The following is a 24651-nucleotide window of genomic DNA, read 5'->3' as shown; positions in this document are numbered from 1 at the left end:
AAATATACGATTAGAAATCGTTCAAAAAATATTCTCGGTTTTATCTAAGGCATCTGGTGACCCACACATAGACCAACTGTGTTATTGGCTACTGTCACCTGCTTTTAACCCCCCTCTCGTTAAGCGGTGGGAGCCGACAGTTTGTCGTATTGCAATATCTACTTATCAACTAGGAATAACATTAGACTGTAGAATAGTAGTTTTCAGTGTAGTTAAGGCCTGTTTTTTCATTCTACACCACAGTTTGACGTTATTTCAGTGCTGCAGAGGCAGATATGCCAATAGTTCAGACTGTCAGCGGTGGTTTCTGTTATTTACGGAAGAAGCGTCATGTGACGCGCGCTTTTACGTGAGCGCGCTCAGAGCCCAAAACAGAAAGTTAGCAGAATCTTGAGACCAAGTCTGTGTTAGATCTGCCCGTTATCTTCATCTGCACTTTCAGGCTTAAGGCCAAGAACACCGGGATATGTAGACCTCGGTTTTCCCCTCTGGAGTCCCCTCACAAACAGGATACCTCAGTGCGTTCACCTCAGTGTACAGCTCAGCTCAGGATGAAGAACATGAGGCTATTTTTGCTTCCATGTGTGACTTTATTCGTCTGTGTGCGGAGTGCTTATCCACCACCATGTGACAGGTGAGATATATGACTAAAATAGGTTTTTAGGAGGAATGTCTTACAGGTGGTAAACGTCACTAGATGGCTGCAGAAGTGGCGAGTTAATTTGAAACCTTTTTCTTGGACCTTGCGTCAATCCTGAGCCCTAAAACATTTTCTATTAACTTCAAGTTGTCACCAAAAAGTTAGTTTTTATGCTTTTAGTGAGTCAGGTTTGGCCTTGAACTCAATTTCCTCCAGACAGTGTGAATTTCCTGCCTCATGTTGGCAGCTTGAGTTTTTGTTTACCAAAATGTTACAGTGATAATAATCCTGAAATCCTGGTAGGGTTGATGTCTTTGTGAACACTGAAGTGGTCCTAACAGCAGACATTTCTCATAGTATTTGTGCTATTGTGAGGCTGTCAGCGGACCTTTGCACTTTGTGACATGGGTTTATTGCTTTAGGGCTCTGTTTATTTATATAAATTGCCCTTGTCTTATCTGACCAATAACATACAGCTCTATAAATTAATTTCAGTGAGATTTACTGCTCAGGGCCCATCTTGCATCAGGTACAGGAAGCAAAACTGTTCGATGATGATAAGTACTTTGTTGACATGAAGCTGAAGGAAACTCCTGGTGAGTCTGAAGTCTGTTAATCACATTTTTATGGCATCGATTATGTTGTTGCATTAATTGCTCCCTTTGATTGTATCCCCTGCAGATGTAGTTATTTCAGCTTTTAAAAACCTCTCACAAGAATCTCCAAACATCCCGCCTGCTAAACTGCAGGAGTTCCTCAGCATGTACTTTGACAAACCAGGGACTGAGTTTGAGACATGGACACCTCCAGACTGGCATGAAAAGTGAGGTCTTTTAAATATTGAGGACTCATAAAAAGATCTTTAATTTGCTCTTGGTTGATGTGAATTTTTAATTTGTGCAGCCCAAAATTCCTGGATGGAATAGCAGACGAGGAGCTGCGTAAATGGGCTGTAAAGATCCATCAACTGTGGAAATCTCTCGGAAGAAAGGTGATGAAAACAGAGCTCAAATGATGCATAAAGTGGTCAATTTGCAGCAAATGGATCCCCAGCTATTTTGCAATTCAGTATACACTGATTTAATTTTTTTATTAGAAGATTCTTTCCTTCCAAGTGTCTTAAATGTTAATTTTGGCCAAGCAGCAACCTCTGTAGTTTAAAGATGAGGCTAATGCTGAAGTATAGAAAAAAAAAAAACGCACTTCCTTGAGACTGACTGAGGCCCAGAAATCACATACAAACCCCATATTAAAATGTTGATGTCATCATTAGAAATAGACATGTTTATAGCCTGGTTCAGAAATGGTTGTGCACAGTCACATGTGTCTTTTCAAATATTTATATCTTTAAGCTAGGGCAGAATGATGTGTTGTTTTGAAACTGTGATGGTGATGTGTGCACGCATAATAGTCACATCACAGGATGTGTGATATTAGTCATGTGATCTGAAGTGTGTCATGCTGCCACTTCTGTGCTGTTTGATAAAAATCAAAACTACAAGTTTCTTGTTATGTGACTAATTTACATCAAAATCCTGTCAAATATCACCATCAGTAGTCAGAGAACTGAGCACTGCTTGCATACAAGCTACAGGTGCTGCCTTCACAGATACACCTGCATGATGCTCCAGGCAGATGCTCAATCATGCAAGACCAGTCTTAAGTCAGTATTATGTCGCTGTCAGCAGCACGTCAGCCCAGTTTGCACAAATATATGGTCTATAAAAGGCACAGATTTGCTGATAGTTGCATTGCACTATATTTTAGCTCAATGCAGTGAGCTTTAATTTAACTAGGAGTTTAATTTACTGAGCTGATTATGTTGACTAAGGCTGGCCACACACTAACTGATTTTAAGCCTGATTTAAGGCCAGATGTGCCTCTCCTTAATATCGTGGGGGCGTATCCTGAATTGAGGCTCATCACAAACAGTGATTTGTCTAAAGAATCCTAAAGTGTTGTGTCGATGTGATTATTTTACAGCTCCAAATCACATCAGAGCCTCCTTGACCTCGAATCATTAATATTAAACACGTTTGAGATTTATTCCGGGTTGTAATGCCTCTGAAAGAAAACCCACAACAACCAATGAAAGCAAAGACCGAGCAGCACCACAGCTCACAAACATAAACACAACTGTACTTTTATCTCAGCTCTTTGCTGTTCCTTGTTTTTTGATTTTTGCTGCAACTATTACACACCAGGACAGTCAGCTGAGAATTTCTATTATCCACCACATTTGTTTTTCTTTGGAAGTCACGTTTCTTCATGCAAGAGTCTGTGATATCTCGTGTGTGGTCTCACAGTCTGGCCAAGTCGTCTAGTGAGTGTTTCTCAGAGGATTATAAGACAAAAACATAAGTTAAACCATCTTTTCTATAGTTAACATTTAATTGCATTGTTTGTGACATCAAGTACGATTATATTATCAGTTAAATTTGTGTTAGTATGCACGATAAAAGGAAAGAAACATATCAGAAAATAATCAGAAGAAAAGGAAAACAGGTTTAACAGACCAAGAAAAAGAAAGAGACAGTGAACAGTGAATAAATTAATAGTAAAAGGTTGCCTCAGAGCTTGGCAACGTCAGACACATAGGCTTGGTATGGAGTAGAGTCAACACTTTAAAAAGGGGGTACTGGACTAAACCTCTCCCATCCCCACACCTCAGTCTGCACCGTTAAGCTAAGACAGGCATCACTCCCATTTCAAATAACAGTTTTCTGTTTATAAGTCTAAATGATGTAACAGTTTTTACGTCTGTGGTCTTCCACATCTTTGAAATGTGAAGATTGATCAGTGAGTGGCCAGCATCAAAGCAACTTTTAATGATGTTAGAAATGGTTAATAAAGCAAAGTAACAAATAAGCAGCATGTTTGCTTGTACAAAGTGTTGCATCATCCCATTTCTCTCCTCTTTTTCTCCTCCTGCTCAGTGTGTGTCATAGCTGCCCTCAGAGGCCTGACCCATGTGCATTGAAAGGCCCTTGTTTATCAAGTATAATTTCCTTTTTAAAAATGTGCAACATATATCGCAGAAAGAAAGCATATTGCAATGTAAACTTTCTCCAGTTCTGTTCTGCCATAGTTTAAACTAGTGGTTCTCAACCTTTTCAGCCCACAACCCCCAAAATAAAGGGGCCAGAGACCGGGGACCCCTACTGTACCTGAAGGTGGTTGAACAGCCAGGAACATTCAAGAATAGTAGTGTGCAGACAAGGCCGTCCATAAGGAGGGATAAAGGGGGAGGTTTCTGGGACCCAGCCAAACTAGGGGCCTGTGGAGGTCAGCAAAACCATGATCCATTGTGAAGTTAAGCTGTAAAAACTGTATTTCATATTTGACCTGAATAATAACCACTCTTATCAAAGAAACAAGTGGCAAAAACAGGCACGAAAATGGTAAAAGGCTATTAAAAAGTGGGGGAAATGGCTATAAAGTGCAAAAAATGGTGGAAATTAGGGGAATGGGATGAAAAATTGATATAAACAGGCTAAAATTGGTTAACTGTGGTTAAAATGGGCGAAAGGATGGGAAAAAAATCAATTGATAGTGGCAATAATGGGTCAACAACAGGCAGAAAGTGGCAAGAATTGGTTTTGAAGTGTCAAAAACCGGTAGAAAAAGTGATGGAAAGGGTTTCAAATTGACAAAAAATGGGTTTTAAGTGGAAAAAAATGTACTAAAATTGGTGTTAAAAAGTGATGAAAAAGGGTTAAGATTTGGTAAAATTGGTGTAAAGAGGGACAGCGTAATTTGAAAAAATATTCTTCGATTTTTTTAAGGCATCTCGCGACCCCCTCTCAGTGTCTCATGACCCCCAAGGGGATCCCAAGGTTGAGAAACACTGGTTGAAACTATGTAAAAAAAGGTTTACGTGTGATGCTTATGTCTCAGCAGTCATAAATAAACTCTTAACCCTTGTGTCCCTCTCAAATATTCTACATATATATATCTGACACTACATAAAAAATACTAATGCAATCAAATCAATTTTGTAGCTAATCTTTGACATATCTAAGACTCTAATCACCACCAAGTCCATCTCTCTGCTATTTATTATATGGAAAAAAAAATTTTTTTTTGTTTTTAAATAAGAAATAATCAATAACTTGAATAAGTAAACTGGCATTTAAATGATTAAATACTGAAATTATCTAATGTTTGGTAGTTTTGAGCAAGTTTTAAGTTGTTTGCCTGATTAATGAAAAATAGCAGAAAAAATATGGATGTCTGATGATTTCATTGCAGTTTTTTGTAAGTGTGAATTTTTGCCTCGAATGTGTCCAGAGGGTGCCCTAATTTTAAATCAGACACTACATGAAAAATGCTAATGCAATCAAATCAATTTTAGTAATTTTTTTAGATAATCTTTAACACATCTAAGACACTAATCACTCTTAAAGCCCCATCTCTCAACTATTTAGTATGTCGAAAATTATTAATTACCTTTTTTTGAGGCGGGGTTGTTTTTGTTTTAGTAAAAAAATTAATATTTAAAACAATTAAATGGCATTTAAAGGGTTAAAATACTGGGAATTATTTAATGTTTGGCAGAAATGATTACATTTGAAGTTGTTTCAGAAATGTATGGGAAAAAAGCAGAAAGAAATATTGATTTTTGATGATTAAATAACAGTTTTTTTGTGCATGTGTATTTTTGCCTCAAAGGTGTCCGGAGTTTGCAAAATGCATCACTCGAGTATAAATGCAGTGTAAGAGTAAAACACATTGGTTTTCAAAAATTTAACTAGAAAGAAAAGTTCTTTCAAAAATTCATGCCACAAGCTGTTACACAGCCAAATGTACAAAAATACCTGAGGGGGCATAAAGGTTAGTGGAGACTGGGCAGTGTAGTTGCATATTTAAACATCTTTTTGGTCTATCACCAGTTAATCCAGCACCAATCAAACTGTCACCGAGGCTTCTGCATGTGTATTGACACTGAAAGCTAATGTTAAGAGTAAACATTAGTCAATGTAGCTGGGAATCACTCCCATGAATCTCTGCTAACCTTAACATCATTTTTGTAATTGTTTTGATTGAGAGACCCTGAAGATGAAGTTTACATAACATGGGTTTAAATCAGGTCTGAAAAAATCTTGATCTGTATTTTTCAAACATTTCTGACTTTTTAGCTTCACCGTCAGTCAAAATAGTCATCTACTGTAATCTCACCACGCTGATCTTCCTTAGCTCGTTAGTATTATCTATTTCCAAGCCTCCATGCATGTGAATTCAGAGTCCATAGACATAAAACATGACTTGTCCTTCAGATCCGCTCCAGTGTTAAGGATCACCCAGAGCTCTACTCTCAGATCTACACTCCTCATCCTGTCATCGTGCCGGGGGGCCGCTTCAGGGAGCTTTACTATTGGTGAGTGAGTGATGAGGGCCTGTCTATCAGCTGTCTGTCTGAGCGCTGTAGGAGTCACAGTGATGAGAGATCACAGCTAGAACCAGGCAGAGGTCTCTGCAGAACACACACCGTGGTGCCAAGTACGGACAGTGATGTGAGCTTCTCTGCCCCCAACAGGGACTCCTACTGGGTCATCAACGGGCTCCTGCTGTCAGAGATGACAGACACGGCCTTCGGGATGATTCAGAACTTCCTCTACCTCGTCAACAGGTGAACCTCAACGACTTTTTTATCTTCATGTACAGAGAAAGTCATGGTGGGGTTGGGAAATATAACAAGTTTTTGAGATTTACTGATATTTTTTTCAATGAGGTAGTATTTTCTGTATGGATATAGTTTATGTTGATTTGAAAAATGAAATTGAAAAACTTTCCACCGTGTTACACTGTGGGTGTGATGCATCTGGCATCAAACCGTTCTCCAGCTTTCAAACATGACCATGCTGACCGAAGAGTTCAGACTTGAACCTCATCCATCCAGAGTACCTTCTTCCATTCATCAACAGTCCGGTGTTTGTGCTGTCTGGCAAATCTGAGGCATTTCTGGATGTTTGGAGGTCTCAATAATGGCCTCTTAACACCTGTTCTTCCCTTTAAGCCTTGTTCCATAATTTGTCTGCTTATGGTCATTCTGGAGACTTTCTCAGACTCTGATCTAGAAGCATTCATCTCTACCTGAAGATCAACAGTGGTCTTCCTTCTGTCTCTAGTACTTGTGTCTGACATCTGCTTCAGTTAACTTTTCTGCCTCTTCCTTGGATCCTTTTCTAAGTACCAGTCACAGCACTTGACTCCAAAGCATACCCGACCACACTATGAGAACTCTTAATATCTTTCCCTATTTCTCTCAGAGACTCTTTCAATTTCAGTGAGCTCTCCACGTTTTATCATTTTGAACAGGAATGAGGAATTTCAGACTGAATTCACCTTTTTACATCCAAATTTGAGCTGGCTCCCTGGGCTTCTCTGAGAAGTCAGAAATATTCAGGCATAACATTCAACCACTAAAACTATTTTTTCTCATCAGGAATGCAATTTAATAACTGTAATGTGACATCTTAATCGATAAATAATTCAGTTTGTTCGGTGCTTTTTTTTAAACTATAAATTTGAAAATTCATGGATAAAAATAATTATTTTGTTTCAACATTAAAAAATCATATTGGTTAAAGAGCTTCTTCACACTGATTTATTAACCATTACGGAAACATTAAAAAAGGCTTTTGTAATTATCAATGCTGTTAATTCAGTGCAGCCTTGGCATTAAAGGTCATATATTTTACCCCTTGAAGAAAAGTTATAGTGGTGTCAGAGGTCCCCAGAACATGCTAGTGAAATTTGTTTCTGGAAAAAAAAGAACACTACAGTATTGGATTTTTGCATGTATAAAACCCCTCTGTTGAGCTGCTTGAGCTGTTTCTATGTCTGTAGCTTTAAATTTTACTGAGCTGTCTGACTCCACCCCTGACTCTGCCCCTCTCAATAAATGGCTGTGGCTTAATGGATGAGGCTCTCCTGATCCTCCTCTCAGCTGGCAACTGAGAGGAGGATCAGGAGAAGAGGGCGGGACTTCATTCCAAGCAGGGAGGGCCAACTGAACCTGGGGGCGGTGCTAACTGCCCACATGACATCATGAGGGGAAAATCTGAGAATGGCTTGTTTCAGAGGGAGAGAATTGTTCTGATTCTTAGGGGTAATGTGGACAGGCCTGGGGCAATTTTTTTTTTTTTTTGTTAGAAAAGACTGGCATGCCTGCTTTAACAATAAGAAGAGGCCAGTATGTTTATTTATTGATTTATTTATAAAGCACTTTTAAAAACTCTCCTGCCTTACCTCTCCAATCTGCTCTCTGGTAACATGGAAAACCTCCATACTCACTCCAACTCATGGCTTACCCTAAAGCTTCCCAAAATTGACACAGAGTTAGGGAGATCTGCTTTTAGTTATTATGCACTGAATACATGGAATTTGCTTCAGAAACATTTTAAACTGGCCACATTAATACCACTGAGACATTTCCAGGCTCTAACGTCAGATCTTATCAATTTCACTTGTTTCTGCTTTTAGTATTTTAACTGTTTAACTGTTTTATGCCTTGATCTCTTAATGATTCTACAGTACTAGTTTTATTTAAAATTATCAGGCTTTGCCTGTTTTATGTTCTGTTGTTTTTGTTGTTGTATTTGTTTGATTTCTCTGTATCTGCTTTGTTGGACACCTCGACACCACTGAAAATGAGGCTTGTCACTCAATTTGTTTTCTGATGACTTAAATAAAATGAATGAATGAATGAATGAGTGAATGAAAAAGTGTATTTTGCATAATATGTGACCTTTACCCTTACACTGGGTGGCGGACTAATCATGTTAAGCACTGTGTGTATATCAGGTTCCTGCAGATCATGAGAAAGTCTTAAACAGTCTTAAATTGCACATTTGAAATTTAAGGCCATAAAAAGTCAGATTTTTACCTGTGAGAGGTCTTAAATTTTAGCAAGCACTTTGATTCAGACATGTCCTTGTCCAAGGAGCAGGGGACATATCCACTTACTAATATCCACTTTAACCAACTATTCCAGATGCTGCTTATGTGTTCGTGCAGTTTGGACAGTGCTTCATCTCTCTTTTGATTGAAAATAAGACTGAATATCATTAAGCTGTGAGCTTTTTGATAACACTGATCATAAAAATAAGGGAGATTTAATTCTTTGAAGCACAACCACAGTATATGGAAAAATTACCATTTTTGACCAGTTCAGACAGTGTGAAGGAGTTTTCTACAATTTTGATAACTAGGAATGAAATGATTTTTTATCAGGTGTTCAGGGCTTAAACATTTGTTACTGTGGTAACAAACAGGTTTCAGTATTACTACATTTTTTAGATCATAAAAAAGGTTATAATTTGGTATTGTGGTAGTGATTTGTTGTGACTTTATAGGAAAAAAAAGACTAAGATATATAACATGATTCACCATTCAGCTAAAAGAAATGAACATATGACCTTTGGTCTGCATGGCCATGGTCTCAGTTATACATATGTTTTAATTTCTCAGGGGTATTTTTAGTTCTGAGCAATAAAATATTTTTTCAATTACTCCCTCAGATATGGCTTCATTCCAAATGGTGGGCGGATTTACTATGAAAGGCGAAGTCAGCCTCCGTTCCTCACTCTAATGGCGGACAGCTACTATCAAGCAACCAAGGATGAAGCATTCCTCAGGTGATATTTAGGCCTGGGCTGATGCATTAGTATCCTCAGCTGCATCTCCTCTCCTGCACAACAAAGAAAAACCTCTGTGCTCATGCCTCTCTGTGTCTCCTCAGTCTCAATCCTGTGTTTAATGATAATAAAGAATGTAATCACTGAATTTTAACACTTTTTGCACTGTATAGAGCTGCTTTACCCACTCTGGAGACGGAGTATCAGTTTTGGAAGCTGAACCGATCCGTGACTGTGACTGTAAACGGGACAGAGCATTTACTGAACCGCTACCATGTTCAGGTGGGCCTTCCCAGGTACGTCTCCATATAAAATACTGTCAATTTACAATAAGTAAATACATGTGCAGATTGTAGGGTGCACCTTCATTCAAACTAACTTGTCCTTTACTCTGACCAGGCCTGAATCCTATACTGATGATCTGGAATTAGCCGAAGGACTCACCGACGGTAATGGCTTTTTAGCGTTCATCTTCTGAATGGCTGAGTATTTCCCCCTTTATGAGCAGCAGAAATATTACCCCGCTACAGTCATTTTATTCCATGCGAGAAAGAAAAAAGAAAATGAATGTTCATAATTGCTCCTTAGTAGAGAAGTGGAATAAATTCCCTCAGATTCAGGGTTCATCTGTGCAAAATAAATTGCTCTGAAAGTACCTCGGTACCATGTTGTCATGAATATTTAATTTTAAACAGCCTGTCTTTTGTACAGTCCATGAACTGTTTGAGCAGGATTGGAGAGGGAGCTGTTTAAGAAAAATACTCTGTTTTTATTCACTAAATGTTTCATTTTTGTTATTACATATTTGTGAAACAAATAGATGAGGGCCTCCTTAAAGGTACATGTGTAGATTTTTTGCAGTGAATGCCCACGTAAATCAAAGAAGGACTTATCCTATGTCATGTTACAGTGCCTATAAAGAATAATCACCCCCTTGGATGTTATACCCTTTTATCTATTTTATAAATCAATCATGATCAATATACTTTGGCCTTTTTGACAAAAAGAACTCTTAAATGTCAAAGTGAGAACAGATATCTACAAATAATATCAATTAGATAAAAATATTTAATGCAGAAAAAAATTCAGCCCCTTCAAGTCAGTATTTAGTAGATGCACCTTTGGCTGCAATCACAGCACTGAGTCTGTATCGATAAGTCTCAGTCAGGATGTACAACCATTCTTCTTTGCAAAATTGCTTAAGCTCTGTCAGGTTGCATTGGGAACAGCCCTTTTCAATTCCAGCCACAAATTCTCCATTGCATTGAGGTCTAGGCTCTGACTTGGCTACTCAAAAGGCTCTGTACATTTACAAGAATGCTCATAACACAACTAGACACATACACAATCCTAAGGAGAAACAGCAAGCATATCTCAGACTTAACAATGTGGTCCCACTAGACATTGTCATGTCATGTAGAGACATGCTGCTCAGCTCCACCCACTTCTGTTGCTTATTCCTTGTTTTGAATTGAAGAGTCTTTTAATTTGAAGGCATAATGCTAAACAGTAAACCAACATTTTCTTCTCATGGATGAATTTCAAATTATGAGGGAGAAAAACTGTTAAAAGTGTCCTTCCTCGTTAACACTGAGCAACCCTAGAGTGCTTTGTGAATAACTCACAGTATTAGCGAGGAAGGCTGCTTTAGTGGCATTCCCCCCTCATTATCTGAATTTCATCCATGAAACCAAAACAGTAGTTTACTTTTAAATACACCTGTAGACCAAAGCTTTTATTGCACAGAGTCCTCAATTTAAAACAGTAAGTAAGGAATGGGTGTGGGCAGAGCTGACGACATGTCTCCACTCATCATCTTTTGTTGTTGTTTTGATCGAGACCCCCTGGCAGCAGAAGTTACACACTGTGCATCTAAAATACTTTTATTTTGTTCTGCCTGATGTTTTCATTATGAATTCTGAAACTAACATGTTCTCCAGAGGCTGCATATTTTCCCCATATTCAGCTTAAAAATGAGACATCCATGAATAAGAAACCAAATTTTAAATGCTGATTTGTTGTGGCTCTTCTGAATTCATGTTTTGTTTCTCGCCTCAGAGCAAAAGGAGCAGCTGTGGATGGATCTGAAAGCGGGTGCAGAGTCTGGCTGGGACTTCACTTCACGCTGGTACACAGACAGTGATGGCCACAACAACGGCACCCTGGGCTCCACCCGCACCAGTCAGATCCTGCCGACTGACCTCAACGCGCTGCTGTGCCTCTGTGAGAAAACTCTGGCTTCTTTTCACAGGATACTGGGTGAGTGAGGGAGCAGCCTTTGGCCTTGGTGCTAACTTTGGATCGCACTCTGCTTTTAGCTCCCAACTGGTTGTTACATAACGTTGATGTGCTGTTTGCTGACAGGTGATGATGACTCAGCTTCCAAGTACGAGTCGGCTGCAGCCCTCAGACTGCGGGCCATAGAGGCGGTGCTGTGGGATGCTGAGAGGGGAGCGTGGTTTGACTACAACCTGGTGACAAAATCCAAACACTCTGAGTTCTACCCCTCCAACCTGGCACCTGTCTGGGCTCAGTGTTATTCTCAGCCTGAGATGGGAGAGAAGGCGGTGCAGTATCTGAAGGTGGGCAATCATGCAAGGCTTTGTGTTTGTCTCAATGCACAAATCGCCTCTGTAGTCAGTGGTTCTGTTCATCCAAAGGACAAAATACATTATTTTCACCACTTACCTTTTAAGACATGAAGCTTTGCAGACACGCTAGATTTAGTTTTGTTGGAACAGGTGTAAATTCTTTGTCTCTAGCTCAATACTGACCATGCTGATGCTGAAAAATGGAATAAGATAATACTGACTCAGTTAAAGGTCCATTAATCCGTGGACTGTCATCATGCATAGATTCATTATATCAGCAATGCAAATGTATGGATAGTACATCATGCAAGACTTCCCATAAAGAGGAGAGCGTTCCAGGGCCCTGCTAGATGGGGGGCCCATTGAGGTCAGGATAATCATGCTTAATCCCATTTTATTTTAAATTAAATAATAACCACTCTTATCAGAGCAGCAAAAATGAAATTTATTTATTAATGTTTTAGTGCAAAGTAGCCCCTTTTTATAACCCCTTTTCTTAAAACAGAATTACCTTTTAGGTAATGAGAACAATGTGGATGGGCACACTGAGCTAAAACATTTGGATAGTTATCTCAGATATCAGGAAAGTAGAAGAAACTGGAACATTAGTGGAAAAATGATTCAACAATTACAAAATGATGCAAAAATGTGTGACAAGTAGGGGTGTGACGAGACTCGTATCTCACGAGACGAGACAAGAATTGTTCCCATGAGACAAGATTTTACAATTCTTTTTAAATTTTGGAAAAAAAAATACATGAGTGGAAAATGTGTCCTTTATACGGCTGCAAGTCATTATTGCAAAGCATTCAGGTATGTTCAGAAATGTTTAAACTAAGTCCTTGTACTAAATAGGTTATCAGTGCTTACACAGTTTGTCTTATCTAACTCTGACTCAAACTGTTCATTTAAATGCTCTTCAAATCAAACCTTTCATTTTAATAGTCGGCTACATCTTTATTTTACTACACTATGGACTCATTGCTACAATTACAATGATCATAATAAAAGCATTTAAATTATTTTGAAAGTACTTTAAATAAGGTTTACAACAGGCTGAAATATAAAGAGCTGCATCAGTAAAATTAAACTATTTCTCAATTTTTCTATTGCTCTTAAAGTACATTCAAAATTAAATCTTTCTGTCAATAACACGTTAGTTTTTTACAGTTAGTAAGAGAAATAGATCATTCTATTGTTTTGTGGTCTTTTTTCATATGAGTTTTGACATTGTTGGACACGATACACAGATGAGTGTGTGTGTTAATGTGTGTGCGTTGGTGAGCGAGTGTGTGACTCTGCTCTGTCTGCTGTCAGACAGCAAACAGGGATCGTTTAACTGGAGCTAGAACTTCGGTTTTTGGTCTATAGCGCTCAGACTGAGTTTGTTTTGCTAAGTTTACCACTGCAGTATACAACGGTCCGCTGTGCTACACATGTTGAGCTTCATGATTGATGATACGCACAGCCAACAGTTGATAGATGTGTGACTGACCGACGGTGAGATGAGGAGACATGACGAAGCAATGACTGAATCAAAGTAACAAAGTCCCAAATGTGACATTATGAATGAGTCTGCGCACATACACAAACTTCATAAACTGTATTCTCCTCATGGAGACTGCACAGGTTTCAAGCAGCAGCGTTGAATCATTTCGCCGTGTTATGTAGAACTTGTTATGCAGCGGCAGATCATGTGCGGCTCCAAGTAGCGCACGCGGAGGAGGGGGTTGAGGTTGGAGCGGTGATCACGGATCAGCCCTGTTTCTTCGTTAGCTGCCAAACCAACAATTTTAAAGAGTCCAGGGCATCTTTGTGATCTTTTATCATTTCCGTTTAGTATTGTCGTTTGGTATTGTTTTCTGTAAGGTGAGCTTATGCTCTCGAGATGATTTGCTAAATGAGTTAAAGGTGTCAGAACACTGGTTTAAATGGCTAAATTGATTCTTGTTTTTGATTTGTGTGAGCTGTAAGCTGTAATCATCAAGATTAAAACAAAAAAAAAGTCTTAGAATATTTCACTTTGTATGAGATGAATCTAGAATATAAGGAAACTTTATGAATTAATTCACAGCAAATAATTAACTGTTTGTGGTATTCTAATTTTTTTTTAGAGGCACTAGTATGATGTCAGCCATGAGATACTATTGGAACTGACACAGACAAAATTAAATTTATTTGCAGACTTTGGAGTGAAGTTCAGAAAGGCATTTCTTTGAACAGTCCAGAAGTTTGTGCACACAACAGGCAATACTGGGAAGACAAATCTAAAGGGGTAGGCAGAAGGCTGGATCAGAAGCAGGCAGTAATCATACATGACAGCGCAGACAACAAAGAACCTCAGAAAAAAGAACACAAGGAATCACCATGAACTGGCAGCATGAGGGTAGGAAAGATGTGGGTTATACAAAAAACACCGTCATGGGGGACCAGAGGTGGGGAGGACAGAGAAAGTGGGACAGTGAGGAGCAGGCCCTGGAAGATTGAGACCAGGGTTAGTAAAATAATACAGGACATACGAATAAAACCAAAATAATACTAAAACATGACCTCAGGTAATTTGATGAGGTGTTTCAAATATATGTGCATAACTGATGTTTCAACATGAATTCATGCATGAATTTATGATGTTTTTCATGCATGAATTCATGATGATTTTTCATCATTTGTGGACCATTAACTAAAGTTTCACTCAGTAACTTATTTTACCAGGTGCAAAGTAACTGAAGCACACTGTCAAAACTATTAATGAGAACTGCTTATTAGGAAATCCATTAAAAAAGACATCAAAAGTGGATGATTAACTACCCTACTCTTCCTCTGAGTTTAAGTGAAGTATGAGGATGTCAGAGCTGAAGGGGAAAACAGGGGATCAGAAATGAACTTTGGTGAGGAACAACCATGAAAATAGTCTCAGTGGCCAACATCAACTGTTTAGGTACTGGATGATGTCTGAGTGACACTACCCATTTGGTTATTGAAGCCATGGTTTAAAGTCATGGCAGTGTCCATGAAACACTGTCTAAAGCACTTTTCACATGGGCTCAGTATTACCTTTGGACCTCTGATAATTTAAGAAATCATTGAGATCATGTCACCTGTGCATATCTGTATGAAGAGAGACAGAGAATCAAGCATCACTCTCATCTATGAACGAGAGAAGCGAGATGTCTTGTGTTAAATATGAACTTCTCCTGTCAGTGTCAGTATTTTATGCATTGATGCTTTGGATGTTATTCTGCACTCTGTTAATTTGGGATCATGATGCACCAACAGCAAAGATCAGCTGTTGTAGCCTGATGGCTGAATGCTGAGACATTACCAAATGTTAATTGTGTTATCTGTGAAATGTACCATACTCGCACAAGATCAAGCACTTGTAAAGAGAAGCTGGAGGAGGAAGAACCAAAGCGCTGTGTGTATTAAGAGAGCAGCGGTGCACGCACATAGATTTGGACAGTAGAGTTTCAATAAAAAAGTAAAATAAAGTCATTTCTGAACATAAGATGAAATTAACTGGCAGAAAAGCACTTATAATAACCTATATGTGTCAATTTTTTAACAACCTCCTGAACAGCCTCTTTTATTTATTGTTTGATCAGAAAAAGCTGCATTGACTGTAAAATATACATAATTACCATCTAGATTATAGAGATGCTGATCCTGTGGACCTGTGTGTGTGCTGAAATATGGCTGGTAATTTGCCTGGGAATTTTTACTCTGTAAATTGCAGACATACTTAATTCACTCAGGTTCACTATTCTGTGTGATTATTACAAATTACCAGAGGTCCCTAGGTAATACTAATCCTGTATAAATGTAAATAAGAAATAATTCAGCCTAGAAACAAAGGGCTTGAGCTGCTTCTGGACAAACAGATACAACAGTCTGGCTTGCAGTTATATCAGTCATGCCCCTAATCATGCATAACTCAAATCCTTTTAAAACCATAAAAAAGAAGATATAAAAGATTCACACCCCATGAACTGCAGGGAGTTTTGGACCTCTGTATTGGTTTTATATCTGAACACCAGAGGCTGCTGCTCTGTGGCCACTTAACCAGTACAGCTGCATCAGCTCTGTTATAAATAATATGATTTCAAAGTTATAATGTTGAGTAATGTATGATCAAGACTTTAAGTTACAGTGCATTAAAAGAGGCAGCTGTTGATCAGTGGTAGAGGCAGGGTGTCAGCTGAAAGGCCAGGGCTTCCATCAGCAGCTTTTGCAGCAACATGTTCAAATGTCTTTAGGCCAGGGCTGCCCATAGAGTTGGCTGGGCCCCTGAAGAACCCAGAGAACAGGCCCTCGACAGTTGTGACTGATTGATGTCAATGCATGGGTGTTGGATGCCACTTTTTTCCCATTTTCACCAATTTTTGCCCCCTAAAACCATTTTTACTATTTTTTTTGGTTCTGTTTTGTCACTTTTTACCCATTTTTGCCACCCTTTTATCACTTTGTGACAATGTCTGTCACTTTAAGGCCTTGTTTTCCCATGTTATTCCCCTTTCTGCCTGTTTTTGATACTTTTCTTCCACTTCTAACCCATTTCTTCTGGTTTTACACTTTTTTGCATTTTTTGTGCCAGTTTAACCATTGTTTGCCTTTTTTTTGTTAAGTAATTATTTTCCTTTACACTTTTATGATTGTTTTTACTTTTATTTTCTGGCATCCTGACATTCTTGCACATCACAGCTTAGCTTATAAGTCTGACAGTACTTTTCAAATAGTTTAGTAGTTCAATGCGCCCATCTGTGTTGTTTGTGACATACCTCCACTAGTGCTGCAACCTGGACACATCATCAGTGATGTTACCTGGAGTCGTCAATTGTTTCGGGTCTTTTGAATATCATACGCTGTCGTCCAGGTGACCCAGCTGAGGTTGATCAAGCTCCAGCTTGTGTCCAGGTAGCGCTACCACACGCACTGATCTCCTCTCTTGATCCACAGCCACCTTGAGGCAGCCTCAACTGACTCAGTAGCCTCTTTGATGGCCTCCTGGCCCCAGTGATGCCTAGGATGTTGTAGGCCCTGCAGAAGGCCTGGCCTGCAAACCACCTGCATCCCACTTTCACATCTTGCTCCCCACCCATTGTGTCAGCACTCCCATCCAGCTCAGCATATTTGGTCCTCTTCCTCTCATTGACCTCCTCAGTGCAGTCCTCCTAAGGGGCAGTGAGCTCCAGGACAACTTGTTTGGAGGTTACTGAGATTAGGACCACATCTGGCCTAACTGTTGTTGAGGCTCCAGTCCTGAGCCTTTGCTCCCAGGACAAAAGAGGTGGTTCTGGCAGCAGCTGTTGGTTCCTCCCTGGCACGGGCAAAAGCGATGGTCTTCTTCACTGGGCGTAGGTGCTTGGTGTGGTCAATTCCACTGCAGATGGCTTTCAACACATGGCTTGTTAACATTACCAATAATAAGATGATTCGGTTTTAAGAAAATGGGTTTACACTTTGAAAAAGGCAATATTGTACTACAGCATAAAAAAATAAAATTAATTTCTTGTCACTTTGATGAAAGTGGCAATTATCGAACTCCATTAATTAACTTTACATTGGACCATGATTTAACCCTGACCTCCATGGGCCCCCAATTTGTCTGGGCCCCAGGAAGCTCTCCCCTTCATCTCCTTTATAGTCGGCCTTGCTTTAGGCAACACTGAACCTAAAATTGCTCCCAATGCTGCATCAGTGGTGCGTAAACCTCGGTGAATGGGATTAGTTAATGATGAAAACTTTACATAGTAGCCTCTGCCATCAGGGTGGGAGTGAATTAACGTTAACTGTAGTGTATAAGAGAGCGAAGAGCAGTCATAGGACTAGAAAAGTGCTATACGAGTTAATCCATTTACCATAAGAGGGTTATATGATTAAAATAATGATGATAAAAGATATATTTAATGTTTCCAAGGTTGAGTCAAGGCTGATCTTTAGCAGCCTCCACTGAAAGACCCATTGCACAATTAACCTCTCTGTGAGAGTTTGATTGAAAACAATAGACATTTTTGTTGTTGAGTAACACTATAACATCCACAGCAATGGCTGTCAGCTCTTCTATGACGAGTTTGTTATTTTTCTCTGCTGAAGGAAAAATATCTGCCCTTTTAAATCCATTCTATAAAAATAGAAAATGAAAAGAGAGCGTGTTATATGTGATGTTTTGTTTCATGATGGCACCCTCTTGTTTTGCATTAATTTCACAGTTGGACATCTGTCTATGTAGATATGAGCCTTATTATGATACAGCCAATCAAATCTTGCACCGAGCACCTACGACATAGTTTTATCTCGAGCAGAGCTGACGGTCATACTGAGCAAGACAGCAGCTACACAAAACAACAGCCCACATTAGCTTTCCTGTATAGCTCTTTTTCTTATCAAACCCAGATGCATGAGCACATGTTGTCCTGCACCGTAGCTTATCAAATGAGGAGGCAATTACACAAAAAAAATGCTCAGGTTGCTTCAGGTTGTATCATTATCAGCTAGATCTGCAAATGTTTGATTGCATGCCTCTAGAGCTGGCTGAGATGAAATAAGATTTTCAGAAACATACAAAATGTAAAAACTGGTGTGATTTGGACGTTTTGTTGAAGTGGTGTGGGGAGTCTTTAAAGGAGGACAGATTGTTCATTCATTCAGCCATGAGCTCACAGAGAAAGATGTTGCGTTTCCTTCATTAACAGTGATCCAGCAGATGGCGCTCACACTCTACACTGGCTCCCCCTCCCCACTCTCTGTGTTTGCTCTCTTTTCACGCCTGTATGTACAGAGCAGCGGTGCCCTACAGTTCCCCAACGGAGTTCCAACGTCTCTGAGGGAGTCTGGGCAGCAGTGGGACTACCCTAACGCGTGGCCTCCTCTGCAGCACATGCTCATCGAGGGTGGGTGGTAAAACACTGATCTTTCACCACGAGAGTTTCCTGAAGCTCTAACTGATGATTCACATGTTGATCAAGATGATGCTCTGTCGTCTTTTGCATATTAATCTCTGAAAATGCACAGGAGGATTTTACTTTGTTATGCCCTTGCATTGAACTGCATCTTATAGATTGTTTTATGCATCAAAGCAGGTTAAACTTCTGACCTTCAGGTGTATCTGGAGGGTGTTTACATCAACACTCTTTAAGTTTCCCTGTGGAGCTTCTTTAAAGCAAACACGAGCTCTCTGGCTGAGATCAAAATGCATTTCATGCGTACATCTCAAACAAAACATAAGCCCACTAGTGGTCTAAAGTCCCCCTAAGACACCTTTAAAGAGGGAAGAAAGTAGAACAAGTTAGATAAAGTCATTTTAATTGGTACTTCACTGTAAATCCTGCCACCCACAGACATCTGCCCTGGAGAGGCTGTGCCAGGCTGTTCCACAGCCAGATTCTCTTTTTGCTAATTTTTAAGGAATATTCTCCTTTTTCAGGTCTTAAAGGAGCAATGTGTAACTTTCCACTTTAAAGCAATACTTTTAAAGTAGAGCTGTCAACAATAATCACATAAATCATGGTTAATTAAGGTCCATAATTGGACTCATTTGTAAAACTGCAATTAATCACATGATTTACTGACTCTTCTGGCAAACTATTAAGTCACTGCAGCATCTCCCTGCAGCCACATTTGGGTAAAATAAGTCTACCACTGCTTCATAATGCCTCATTTCAGTTTAAAAACTTGCAGACAGCTTTGTGGACAAGTCAAAAGTCATCTGCACCTTGTTTTATCAAACATTTACCTTTTTCTGTGCACTATTTCCTTTTCAAGCCATAACAAGCTCCTTTTTCCATGGTTAAGTTCACATTAAAGTCTTTGATCTCCCTTCAAAAGCAGGTCCAAATAGGAAGTCAATTACCCTTAGTTTAGGACAGTATATAAATCCAAAATGACAAAAAACTAGGGATGCACGATATTATCGGCCTGATATTGGTATCAGCAGATGGAAAAATTTCTGCCAGTATTTACATCCGAGGATTGGCATATATCGACTGTAATATTTGGTCATGTATACTAATAAAATAGTGGAGTTTAAGGCTGAACCAACAGACTTATGTAAGTGAAGATCTTTTTCTTTTTCATCCTCATTCTTTAAACTTTAAAGTGTGTTTTAAGAATAAAAAAAGTTTGTTCATCCCCAGACCTTGAATTGGGTTTAAAGGACTGAATTTTTATTTATGTAAAACACATTTCAATATTGGTAACGATATCAGTACTGGCTAAAATTAATCTGTTAATAACGGCATATTGGATATCAGCAAAAACCCAATATCGTGCATTCCTGCAAAAAAAGAGTAAGTACAGAAATTCTAAGATTAATCACAAATGTTTTTTTTTTTTTCTTTTTTCTTTCGACAGCCCTACTTTAAAGTCAGGAAACTAGTACTTAAATTTCAACACTAAGAAGCTGGAAAACAGATTTGCTCGTTTGAATGCTTCTCTCATAAGAAGTGCATCACTGGTTCATACACCTGTATCAGCCCAAAAGAAGCCAGTTAGCTAATCCCTGTACTGTTTGATACAAAGGCAGAGACTTAGGGTGCATTCACACCAGAGCTGTTTGGTCCGCTTTAAATAAAACTCTGGTAAGTTTTCCCGGATAGTCCAGTTCATTTGGAGTGGTGTGAAAGCTCATACGAACTCTGGTGCGGACCAAACAAGCAGACTCTGGTCCGCTTGAAAACAGGGGGTCTTGGTCCACTTCCAAAGGAACGCTGGTGCGGTTCATTTGAGGTGTGAAAGCAAAGCGGACCAACTTGTGAACCAAAGATGATTAATGGATTTATATGTGGTTTAATACACTCAAATACATGTCGGTATTTCACTTGCTGTCTGTGTAGCCATAGCAACACGTTGTAGTCTCTCGCTCACATGTTGGCTCGCCTTTTTCATTGGTGCTGATTTATTCGTCTCATGTAAAGAACGCCATGCTGGACAGCTTGTAATGCCCCAGTGCAAAAGCAGAAACCCCAAGACAACGTTGGAACAATGTTGCAATTTCAGTTCTAAAACAGACCAAGTCCCCCGGACTATGTGAAAACGACCTTAGACTCAGAAGAGGATGTCAGCGGATGAAGCTTAAAATAGAAAAAGAAACCCAATTTATATTGCCATTTGTGACATTTTGCCTTTAATATAAATGTCACGGAGGCATCATGGGCGGTGGGGTGATCCCCAGAAGTGGTATTAGAGGCGTTACAGTGGTGAAAAAAGGATCAGCAGAGCCAGTGAGATTGCAAAGTTAAAGTGGGGGTATTATGCCTTTTTTCAAGGCTTTACACCATCTCTCTGTTACACACGTAGTAGCTTTACATGGTTTACAGCTCAAAAAACTCCTCATCTTTCTCACACTGGCGTCCTGAAAAGCCCTTATTTTAAACTCTGTCTGAAACGCTTCGTTTTCGCTGCTGTCCACGGACTTGCTTTCCTCTGATTGGCCGATTTTCCCGGAGGCTGGCCAGCGACAGGACTCAATGTTTTGTGTCCGCCCCCTCCGATGTGGCTATATTGTTAGGCTAGTACTTGTAAACTTTGAATGAACCGGTCCGAATGAGTAAATTATGGCGAATTTTGCTATGTGTTAGAGTCTGACCCTGATAGTTTGGAGAGAGAAGGGGAATAAAACCAGCAGCAGCGCAGGACGTATCTGTTTGGTAAGTGTTTAACTACTGTGTTGCTGAATGCTAAATGCTAAAAGGCCTTGTGGGGGTGGTCTGTTCCGCTTTGCCAGCAGCACGGGTGGACCACGAACCAGTCAGGAGATCCTATTGTGATGACCTCATCAGTTGGGCTCACTGGAAGAATCTCAGAGAGATTTTCAACGAACTGTTTTCATCAGTTTACACATTAATTCCAAGATTACTGCCTCATATGTTTATCTTGCAGTTTGAAAATTTGCATACGTGAAGTATGGACATCCAACATTGTGACTTGATATTTATGTTTTAAAAACCGGAAAAGTATAATACCCCCTCTTTAAGCTCCTATAGTGCTGTGTTCTCTAATGCTGCTGCAAAGCTTAAACACATGGGAAATAACAGGTAGGGCATCAAATATCACCCTAATGTAGGATTAAAAAGTGTCTCAGAGCTTGATCATGACTCTGTGATAGAATGAAGTGTGAAAACACCTAGAGAGAGCAGGTGAGCGATGCTGTAAGATACAGTTTTGATGCTCACATTCTGTTAGGACACGGTGTTAGGCTGTTTCTGTAACAGTGTCATCATTGACTCATGTTTCTGAGTCTCCACCCTGGAAAGAGTTTTCATAAAGGTGCAGTTTCGTTGACCTAAATGAGGCTATGATTTACTAGAGATCTCAATTATAAAATCCCCAACCTTCCCACACACTAGTTGTTTAATTCAAATCCACCTGCTGGAGTACAGTTTAAAAACATGTCACTTAACATGTTTTTGCTTTGCAGCCTGAAATTTAAAGAGACTGCCTTTGTTTTCTTGACTGACTGAAGTCATCTTGTTCTCCAGGTTTATCCAAACTGCCTTCAGAAGATGCTAAAGAGTTAGCGTTTGATTTGGCTCAGCGTTGGATCAGGACAAACTGGTTGGCGTACACCAAGTACGACGCCATGTTTGAGAAGGTGAGTCCTGTAAGGTTGCTGTGTTCCTGCTGCTCAGTGATAACACAGCTGGCTCTGAATGTTTAATTTCTTTCCTCCTGACAGTATGATGTGAACGGAGATGGCAAACCTGGTGGTGGAGGAGAATATGAAGTTCAGGTATTTTTTTCCACGCCGTAAAACTAATGTGCTTAGAGTCACACACGTCTTTCTAATTTCATGCAGAACGCTGTCATTTACTTTACTTCACTTCAGCGTCTTAACTTTAACTCATTTGCATGCTCATGTACACATAAACTCCCACACCTCCTCTCTTCTTTGTCTTCTTCTTACTTTTCTTTTTCAGAATTTTCTACCCTGTTGGGGGTTGTTATCTGTTTTACACTATTGATTTATTCCATTTCCATTTCCTTGTTTGTACTTTATCACTGGATTTTGTCACCATGCTTTACTGCTTTGTTGAAATGCTAAATAAAAACATCCTTATTCATGGCCATGTTATCCCTTTTTTAAGCTTGGATTTGGATGGACCAATGGTGTTGCCCTGCAACTCCTGGACCAGTATGGTGCGACTCTCACCTCAGGGAGCGGACGTGTGTCGTCTTTCCTCCTGCTGCCTCTGGTCATCTCAAACGCCCTCATGCTCCAGTGAATCAGAGGTGACAAAAGAGCCTGACTGGAGGCTGGATTTATTTTTTCTGTTTCCACCACCCTAAATCTTTCCCATCCTCCACCGGAGCTCAAACAAACATGCACTGACATGTAGAAAAAGACTTAAGTGTTTATCTTTTAACAAGGTTTGATGTTCCTCTGAATCCCATCTGATCATTTTAATTAGCAGAAAAAACAGGGTATGATTTATGATGACTAAGAGTTCCTTGGATGAATATTTTAGTAGCTATCCTCAGAGGTAAAAAATCTTTAATAATATCAGAAGCTACGGATCATGTAGACGCTCCTGGACTCTCTCCAGTATCGCAGGCTGTTAGAGCTTCATGCTGCTCTGATCACTACATTAACTTGTTCTAGATATTGAACCGATGTTACAATTGTTCACATAATCAAATAAAAAGTTTAATGCCAAACTCCCTCTGAAGCCTCAATATGAATGCAAGATCAACTTGAAATGTGAACATGTGAGGAATAAAATATGAAAAGAATGTTTCAAACACAGCAGTCTTTCTTACACCCCACTTCTCAAGACACTTTTATCATATTACATGTTCAATAAAGAGATGGATTCCTGCACACTGTCAGCACATTTATCTCTGAAATATTTTGGTCTAAAGCCTTGACAGGTTTAAAGGTCACAAATTTTACCCCTTTAAGACAAGTTTATATTGATGTCAGAGGTCCCCAAAACATTCCTGTGGAAAAAACCAGTATGGGATTTTTACATGTCAAAAAAAACCTTCTGTTTTAGCCCTGCTCAGAACTAGCTATTTCTGTGTCTGTAGTTAAAAAATTAATGAGCTGTCTGACTCCACCCCTGACTTTCATCCAGGATCAGGAGAGGGGGGCGGAACTTTCTGGGAGGGCCAACTGAACCTGGGGGCGGGGCTAACTCCCCACATGACATCATGAGGGGAAATCTGAGAACGGCTTGTTTCAGCACACATTTTCTGAAAAGTGGAGGAAGAGAGTGGAGAGAATGTTTTTTTCTGATTCTTGGGGGGATTGTGGACAGGCCAGGGGCACTAATTTTTTTTTTTTTTTTTTTAGGATAGCCAGAAAACGTGTTTTTTGCATAATAGGTGACCTTTAATCTAAAGACTTCGACTAAAATTAAAAAATAGCTGTCAAAACTATCAGACAGATTCATTGGAAATAACTACACAATACTAAATAAAAAGCCATTTAATTTTTGCTCAGTGCTAACAGTGTGTGGGAATTTAAAACTTTATCCAACATGATTTCAAAGGTCTAATCTGGAATTAAACTTTGTATAGACCTCTTTTGAAAGGGACATTTTATGCAAAAATCCCTTTTTCAGGCTTTTCTTGCAAAAATATGTGCCCCTGGCCTGTCCACAATCTCCTCAAGTACCAGAAAAATCCATTCTCTTCCCCCCTCTCTTTCTCTACCTATCAGAAAATGTGTGCTGAAACAAGCCATTCTCAGATTTTCCCCTCATGATGTCATGTGGGGAGTTAGCCCCGCCCCCAGGTTTGGTTGGCCCTCCCTACTTGGAAGAAAGTTCCCCCCTCCTCTCCTGAT

At 39.5% G+C, this 24651-nt stretch overlaps 1 protein-coding gene across 2 annotated transcripts; it reads left to right on the top strand.

The window, feature by feature from the left end:
• The first annotated feature begins 360 nt into the window (after nt 1-360).
• treh (trehalase (brush-border membrane glycoprotein)) lies at nt 361-23588 on the top strand. 2 transcript variants are annotated; one of them, XM_041796676.1, is made up of 15 exons: nt 361-634; nt 1136-1236; nt 1322-1463; nt 1544-1631; nt 5917-6017; nt 6177-6269; nt 9163-9279; nt 9453-9575; nt 9679-9728; nt 11338-11538; nt 11644-11861; nt 18646-18757; nt 22343-22455; nt 22540-22593; nt 22949-23588. In XM_041796676.1, the coding sequence occupies exons 1-15, from the start codon at nt 552-554 to the stop codon at nt 23084-23086; spliced, it is 1734 nt and encodes a 577-aa protein (XP_041652610.1). In that variant the 5' UTR covers nt 361-551; the 3' UTR covers nt 23087-23588. The 2 variants fall into 2 exon arrangements, with proteins under 2 accessions (XP_041652610.1, XP_041652618.1); XM_041796684.1 differs by lacking the exons at nt 22540-22593; nt 22949-23588 and having other exon boundaries at nt 18651-18757; nt 22343-22446.
• Nucleotides 23589-24651: the final 1063 nt, after the last annotated feature.

This window comes from Cheilinus undulatus, linkage group 2 (genome assembly GCF_018320785.1).
Source record: "Cheilinus undulatus linkage group 2, ASM1832078v1, whole genome shotgun sequence".
Lineage (NCBI taxonomy): Eukaryota > Metazoa > Chordata > Actinopteri > Labriformes > Labridae > Cheilinus > Cheilinus undulatus.
This window is presented reverse-complemented; position numbering and strand designations above follow the sequence as displayed.

Excerpts from the sequence above, each read along its gene's own strand:
- treh (XM_041796676.1), top strand. The coding sequence starts at position 552 with ATGAAGAACATGAGGCTATTTTTGCTTCCATGTGTGACTTTATTCGTC. Across the intron at positions 11,539-11,643 it reads TTCTTTTCACAGGATACTGG|GTGATGATGACTCAGCTTCC; the intron begins GTGAGTGAGGGA and ends GTTTGCTGACAG. Across the intron at positions 22,594-22,948 it reads GAGGAGAATATGAAGTTCAG|CTTGGATTTGGATGGACCAA; the intron begins GTATTTTTTTCC and ends CCCTTTTTTAAG.